At 48.2% G+C, this 8,168-nt stretch overlaps 1 protein-coding gene across 1 annotated transcript; it reads right to left on the bottom strand.

Moving 5' to 3' along the window:
• Positions 1-3,836: 3,836 nt before the first annotated feature.
• On the bottom strand, positions 3,837-6,370 carry LOC120984455 (endonuclease III-like protein 1). Its single transcript, XM_040413373.1, has 4 exons — positions 6,176-6,370; positions 5,707-5,866; positions 4,875-4,980; positions 3,837-4,363 (listed from the first exon to the last, which is right to left on the bottom strand). The coding sequence occupies exons 1-4, from the start codon at positions 6,341-6,343 to the stop codon at positions 4,237-4,239; spliced, it is 561 nt and encodes a 186-aa protein (XP_040269307.1). The 5' UTR covers positions 6,344-6,370; the 3' UTR covers positions 3,837-4,236.
• Between the last annotated feature and the right edge of the window lie 1,798 nt (positions 6,371-8,168).

The raw sequence follows: 8,168 nt of genomic DNA on the forward strand, positions 1-8,168 counted from the left end.
ACCTCGTATGTCCCGGATTAACAAGCCGGCGAGATCACGTCGTCCATTTGAAAGCTCCTCTTAGAAACTATATAGGCCTTAAGCTGACCCAGGAATGCAGTTTTAATCACGTCAGAGGGGATTAGGTAGATTCCGGCCAAATAAAATAATATCTTTTACAATAATTCTCCATGGAAAAACAACAAGGACAGAAAAAGTTTCCTTCTTTCAAATGTTTCTAGAAGCGATACAGCCCCCTAGTGGCCATAATGGAAAATGCCCGATTTCTGCAAGTCGGGGAAAACACATTGGCCAATAAAATGTGTAGTTAGAAAGAATGTAATCTTTATTATTCAGCCTGTTAAATATCACATTCCCTACGATTCTCAGACTACAATCGAGGAGTTGGAGGAAGGCGTATAGTAAAGGGTTTTCTGATGATAACTCCAGATTTCACACTGACCCTTTAAATGAACCGTCACTGCAGATGTAGTTACAGGACCTTCGTGTGGTGATTGCACAATTTTCGGTCTGATGTTGACCACGTGTTGCTGCAGCTGCTTGATTTGTAATGAAACCAGTAGGGATGGAAGGTCTGAACAATGTGCAAAAAAACCACAAAAAAAACAACTTTGTAAATGATGAACATTCCAGTATGATTTTTGTTCGGCGATTTTAGGACAGTACTCTGCGGGGGTGCAGGTTTATTAACACACACATGTCAATTCAGCAGCCCACAGACCCACTGCATACCGTAATATTTAGTGCGCCAGTGACTTAGTCAGTTTTAGGCCTCATGCACACAAACGTTCCATCCATGATACGGTGTGCACACGACGGGTGCCTATATATAGCGTACCCGCTGTTTGCAGACCGCAATATGGACTCTGCCGGGCAACGGGCCCTGTGCATGAGGCCTTAGCTATAGACCCCACATGGCATTTGAGATGAGCTCGGTCCCATCTTCAGGTTCAGCCTGGTAGCATTGTTCAGCATTCCACTCAGTCCTGATCCCATCACAGCACTGAGCTTGGTCCCATGGCCGAGCTTGGTCCTGTGACTGGATGTTTGCACTGAGCCTGTTCCCGTGGCTCAGTGTTCCAGTCAAGCTTAGTCCCAGTCTTGATCTCATCACTGAACTTGGTCCCATGTCTCAGCTTTCAGGCTGAGCTTGGTCTAATGGATCAGCTTTCAGGCTGAGCTTGTTCCCGTAATTTGGTGTCTGTGCTGAGCTTGGTTCCATGGCTCAGCTTTTGTGCTGAGCTTGGTCCATTGGCTCGGCTTTCGCGCTGAGCTTATGTCTCACGGCTCAGAATTCGAATTGAACTTGATCCCATGGCTTAGCACGGGTTAAGCTCGGTCCCATCACACAAATAGGTTGAACTCAATTCCACATTCCGCTTCGGACAGATCCCACCACACGGTAGTCATCACCCTGGCTTGACTTGGATCCCATCCTTCTGCATTTTCTTCAGAACGATCTAGACTGAACTTTGGCCAATTTATGGAAATTTTCTGGAAGGTGACCAGATGCAACCGCTCTAGGTATCGTTATGTAAAGACTAGACGTATGTAGTGGCACTTTAGAAATTAAGGAACCGGAGTTGTGGATATCGGGGCCCATCCTCCAACACCGAGGTGCTCGATGGAAAGGGTCTAGAACGTGGACTGAAGCATGGAGACGGCATGTTATGCACACGGACTGACACATGAAGGATGTAGCTGTCGGAGCTGGATGTAGCTCGCGATTGTATTTTTAACAAACCAATGGATTTTTTTTTATGGACTTTGAATTATTTTAAGCGTTTTAAAACCTGACCACTATGGCTGAAATGTGCCTGGCTAATGCCACTGTATATGACACCACATCTCATCAGCATGGCAGGCGCTGATGCTGCCCCCTGCTGGTAGAATCAGAGGTCTGCTGTATAGTTTTGTATGACGGACAGATTTATTATAATTTTTTTTTGGGATCGGCGCGATAGATCGGAGACCTCTGCGCTGCACACGGCCATGAAGCTGCTTATATGTAGCTCTGTTTGGAATCATATTTTTGTACTTTTAAACCTGTAATTATGTAAGGCACATATCTGATAGCATTTATCTATGACACAAGACATATTGTAAACTGCTATGTGCTTAATAAAGGCTTTCCCAAGTACGCATCTGTCATTGTGCGACGAGGAACATGAAGAGTAGGCTATCCTGCCCTGAATGCCGCCATCAGACACACGTATAGATTACATCGCTGAATGCCGCCATCTCCCAGCACCGGGCATAACTTGGATGGTCAATCATATCTCCCTCCATCAACTCCTTTCCTTTGATCCTAATTTCTCTCATATTACAGTGAAAAATTGAAAAAATAAAATAAATCTGTGTCCTGGGAGATCAGCCGTGTCACCCCTCCTCCTCCTCACTGTAAGACAAGTGGCTGCAGCAGGAGCCTCCCCCCCTCTGGTCTGCAGCCCCCTCATAAAAAACTAAACGTGCCCTAATAGGACGGGGACTGTCTTGATAGGACAACTCCTGATCTTGTGTATCAAATAGAGCATTATACGACATCGTGAAGATATAATAGACACTTTTATTTACAATATAGAAATATATACCGTACAATACAAAAATAATAGACCCGTCACTTCTCCTGACATGTCTGTTTTAGTGACGCCCCATGTAAGCAGCATCTGTTCTTATGACTCTATGTCGTGCCATTCCTCTCTTATCCCTGCTAGGAGTTATGAATGAATTGCCGGCAGTCTGCAATGAAGGTCCAGCAGGGTGTTACCAGTTGGGATGTGTCTCTACGCAGGCTGATGATATCCAATCAGTGCTGCCAGTGTCAGGCTGTGGGGGGACACACCCTCAATGGGTAACACCCAACTGGACCTTTGTTTGCAAAGTGCTAGCAATTCATTCATAACTTCTAGCAGGAATAAGAGAGGAATAGAGTGATAAGAATAGATACTTCGGATTTGTTTTTACAAGTAGTCACTAAAACAGACACGTCGGGAGGGGCGACAGAGATGTGGTCTGTATATTGTGATAGTAATGCCCGTTTCACATCTGCGTTAGGGCATGAATTTATGCCGGCCGGGCCCGTGCTGTGGACAACAAATTGCGACGGTCTGCACCGCAAAAAAGTAATGCATGTACCACTTTTTTGTGGTGCGGAGGCAAAGACGTAAACCCCACAGAAGCACTCCGTAGCGCTTTTGTAGAGTTCCGTACGACACCTTCCGGACCCATTTAAGTGAATGGGTCCACATCTGTGAAGCGGTTCAAAAACTACTGGGGCCCGTATATTGCGGGCCACAATACAGGCCCGGCCGGCACTCCGGTTCGTATGCATGAGCCCTTGAGTAGTATTTGTCCAGCCGCTTCTCGCTTGCTGGGTTGCAGCCGAACCTCCGCCTGTCCCCATTATAGTGAATGGGGCTGGATGGAATTCCGGTTGCGCCCGGCAGGCTGTTCCGGCCAGATCTGCTTAAGGCCCCTTTCACACGAGCCGCGGGTGCAATGCGTGACGGGAACGCAAACCACCCGCACTGAATCCTGACCCATTCATTTCAATGGGTCTGTGTTTTTTTTTAACGCATCAGTTCTGCATTGCGTGAAAATCGCAGCATGTTCTATATTCTGTGTTTTTCACGCAGCCCCGGCTCCATAGAAGTGAATGGGGCTTCAGTGAAAAACGCATTGCATCCGGAAGCAAGTGCGGATGCGATGCGTTTTTTTTTTAACGATGGTTGCTAGGAGATGTTGTTTGTAAACCTTCATTTTTTTTTATCACGCGCGTGCAAAACGCATTGCACTCACGTGGAAAAAACGGAACTGAACGCAAACGCAGACAAAACGGTGTGAGTTTCACTGAACGCACCTGGAGCTAATCCGTCACGCTCGTGTGAAAGAAGAGACCTAATGCAGATGTGAACCCGGCCTAAATTGTCCTCTCCGGATGATCCCTTTTTGCTAAAGGCGAGGACCACCAGCAATCTCTGTAGAGAGACATGGCAGAAACTGTTCTATCAGCCTGCAGTGCCCCCGCAGGGAGAAGAAGGCATCACAGTTTTCATTAAAATCAATGGGCTCCTTGTGTTTGGCCTTGCAGAGCAAGTGGCACATTTGGCTACTATCTGAGGGTCCTGGTGGCCCCCGATGTTAACTTACTGACGTCCCCTTGTAAATGTAAGTAACTGGAATCTTTTTGAACTTGTGGCATCCGAGACGATTCACCTCCCTCTCTCTTTTTCTCCATCACTTCTTTTTAGTTGCCCCAGGACAGATGTCTCTGTTTAGGCAGTCAGAGCACCGGGGGGACACAGGGAGGCAAACCTGCTGCCCAAAACCGACTAGTAGCCAATTGATTTCGCTCCAGAGATCTCTATGGACACAAAGAGGCCAAATATAAGAAATGATGAGCGTGAATAACTGAGGAACAGGGGCATTTAGACCCTGAATTACCGCACTCTGATGTTGGGGTATTTTTCTTCTATCAATGCAAACTGAGTGTCCTCCAGATGAAAGAAAACTGTCTCTAGCGCCACCTATAGGTAACTGCCCCGTAAAACAATGTCCGGCCCATTACAGGGGTGGCCACCTTTGGGTGCAGGTCCCTAATTTAGATATGTTTTTTTCCCCCAAGTATCCTGTAAGATTCCCTATACCTTCCAAGACTTCTATCCTCACTAATATGAGAGCACAGGTCACTTGCTGCCCACAAGGTCATAAAAATTTTCTTCTGAAATACTCTGTGCTGCTGTGGCCATTCTCTTCCTAACTTTCACTATATGACCTCACTTTTCTTCACCCCCCCCTTTAGATCTCAATGCTTCCTTCCAGCAGGGGTTTGCGAGGACAGCTATGTGGCCATTTATAACCAGCTGGACCCTCACCTTGGCAGCCAGTCCTCGAGGGCCACACGAGTGTCTTCAGGGGTCTTGGTTTCTTTTTTCACCCACTTCAGTCTGTTGGAAATACGATGTACATGAGTGTCCACACCTGAGGAGACAGGAGGTTGTCATCACCCCAGATTCAATACATAGAAGTAATGCAGGTCTTTCTAAAACGGTGCCCTACGCAGGTGGTGTGTGGTATTGCATCTCAGCCCCATTCACTGCAATGGACCCGAGCTGCACAGACAACCCGTGGACAGGGGTGGCGCTGTTTATGGAAGAAAGCGGCCATGTTTTTCTAATCCTGGACAACCTTTTAAGTTTGTTGCGTGGGAAAATTCCTGGGGTTTCTGGACTATTGGGTGCTAGATTAATGGAGTGCACACAGTGGATGAAAGCCTGGGTATACAATTATGATTGGATCTAGGAGTAGCCCTCAGGGGTTGCCCAGGATTTTAGTATTTATGACCTCCCCTTAGGATAGTCCATCAATATGAGTTTGGTTCGGGTCTGACACCCAGCACCCCCGCCGACGAGCTGTTTAAAGACCTCGCGGTGCTTGAACAAGCGCTGATGTCTCCGTTATTTACCAGAGACAGTGCCATACATCCTGTAGTGGCTGCGTGTGGTACTGCAGCCCCATCCCATTCAAGTGAATGTGACAGATCACTGCCGAACACAGCCCCTGAAGAATGTACGGCACTGTGCCGGGTAAACCGTGACGAGGCCGAGTGCCACAGCCCCTTTAAGCATGGTAGGTCATCAATACCCACACGACCTCTGTAAAACGGAAACCGTCAGTAAAGGAACCTCAGTGATCCATTATCCTTACCAATCCCAGATACCTTGTTCCAGGCAATGTCCATAATCAGATGAGCCATTTTAGGTCCCACCCCAGGAAGCTTCACCAGCTCTGCTACATTATCGGGAATGTCACCGCCGTACTGATCCTGAAGTATCTCCGTCGTCTTCTTGACGTATTTCACCTTGTTCTATGGTAAGAAAGCAGGATGTCAAGATTAAGGGGGTTGTCCTGTCCAGTCAACCCATTCTCTGGACAGCTGAGAAGCCAAAACTGTAGGTGCCATCGCCTGCGGAAGCTGCTGACAGCCATACATTACTCTAGGAGAAATGTGGTACTACATGGTGCCCATACCAGTACATGGCTGACGTTCCTAAACCTGATCATGAGGAGTCCTCCAGAGCAGGGGTCACTCCTCGCAGTGTTCAATAAAAGACTGGCGTTGCCCATCACCACTACGCCTCCACCAATGATGGGTGCAGTTGTGTCAGTCAGTCACCTTCCAGAATCCCACAGGATAGATGAGTTTCCCCAGCGTCTCCTCATCGGTCTCCAGGATCCTGCCCACAGTCAGGCCATGTTCTTTCAGTCTGGTCATGGCTGCTGAGGTCACCTGGTCCTTCGTCTGGCTGGACAGCATCAAGGACAGCAGAACCTGGTAGCGCATCACCTATAAAGCAACACATGGGACCATTACTACTCGAAATGACCAGGTGGTATTCATTAAGCCCCCCCCCTCCCCAGACAAGACTTCATGTCCGAAGCCTATGAACGCCTCAATGCAAGGAAACTGTTGAAGGCTCATGTTCGGGGTGCAAGCCTCTGAGCATCTACAGCTTGAAGCAACCGTACAGAGCATCATGAGCGCTTCTAAGTGCGTGCCAGTCCTTACCCCGTTTAACCCCAAATAACCGCCACCCCACTCCCGTCCTTCATCAGCCATCTATAATCTCGCCTCAGTGTGAAAGCTGCTTACTTGGCCCACGCAGCGAAGGGCTCACGCACACGACTGTTGGCTTTTTTTTTTTGATCTGTAAAACACGGATAATGGCCGTGCGCATTCTGACTTTGGCGGAACGGAACGGCCGGCCCCTAATAGAACAGTACTATCCTAGTCTGTAATGCGGACAATGATGGGACACGTTCTATTTTTTTTGCAGAACGGCCATGCGGACACGGAATGTACACAGAGTGATTTCCGTTTTTTTTTTTTTGCGGCCACATTGAAGTGAATGGTTCCGCAAAAACAAATGGAATGGACACGGAAAAAAATATGTTCCTGTGCATGAGCCCTAAACCTGGAGCCTCTTTCTGTAGATAGGAGCGGGTCTCAGAGGTGGGACCCACACCTTTCTAATACTGATGGCATCTACTAGCGATATGCCACCAATGCCCCAGATGGTAAAAATCCCTTTTAAAAGGGCATCTAATGTTTCAGAAAACTTTTGACATGTCGCATGATGAGTTGGGTTCCGGGTGCTGAGACCCCCATCGATAGCTGAAATGAAGAGGCAGACGTGCTCAGGTAGCCTCCATCGGTCCCATCTAGCACAGTCCCTCACAACCAAATGGGCTCAGCTTCTACTCCTCCATTTCAGCAACTGGCGGGTGCAGAGGTGGACTGGGAACTTAAAGGGTTGTAGGCGGGTGCAAATTGAGAGAAGGCGGGGCAACACAAGTCAGCTGGGCCAACAGAAGTAGGCAAGGCCAGTAATACCGTATTGCAGCACAAAATACCGCCTCAGTATAACGAAATATCACAGTGCAGCATAAAATGCTGCTTTATCACCATTCTGAGGACGGAGATCAGGAGGGCACCTGGCGGGTGTATGAGTACCTGATGCTCCTAGCATTCAGTAATACTTAGATCATCAGATCCCTATGTACCCGACCGGAGGCCGTGAAGGGGGCTCAGGCAGCCCCTTGGAGAAATTTTCCACTAGAGTCTATGGCCAGTCGGCCCCTGTGTGGGAGTCTTAGCACCCAGATCCCCTTTTCACATGTCAAAACGATGGTTGTCCCAAAAGTCTGATAGGCTCAGGTCCCACTCCTACCTGAAGGATGGGGGCCCCGTACATGGAAACCAGTCCACACTCTCTCTATTCACTGCTATGGGACTTCCAAAAACAGCCAAGCAAGCACACCTCTGCATCTCCAGCTCCACCAGTGCTAAACGAGGGCCGCGGGGGCCCACACCTATCAGACATTTACAGCATAGCCCAAGATACTGGACACCTACCATGTACAGCAGATGGTGCCCCATACATAAGGTGCCCATAAGTCCCGGCACCTCGTATCCACAGCTTTCATTGGGGTCATACATACACGTGGATTACTTTATGGGATTTTACTGGCATTCCAGCAAAGGAGCCCATAAAGGCCGACATCTGCTGCAAGGTATCTTCAAACACGCCGAGAAATTACACACAGGCTTCCAGCTCGTTTGGAGAATGCATCCCTTTCTTGAAGCCGTCAGGGCATGCTGGGAGTTA

Source organism: Bufo bufo, unplaced genomic scaffold, assembly GCF_905171765.1.
Source record: "Bufo bufo unplaced genomic scaffold, aBufBuf1.1, whole genome shotgun sequence".
In the NCBI taxonomy this organism is placed as follows: domain Eukaryota; kingdom Metazoa; phylum Chordata; class Amphibia; order Anura; family Bufonidae; genus Bufo; species Bufo bufo.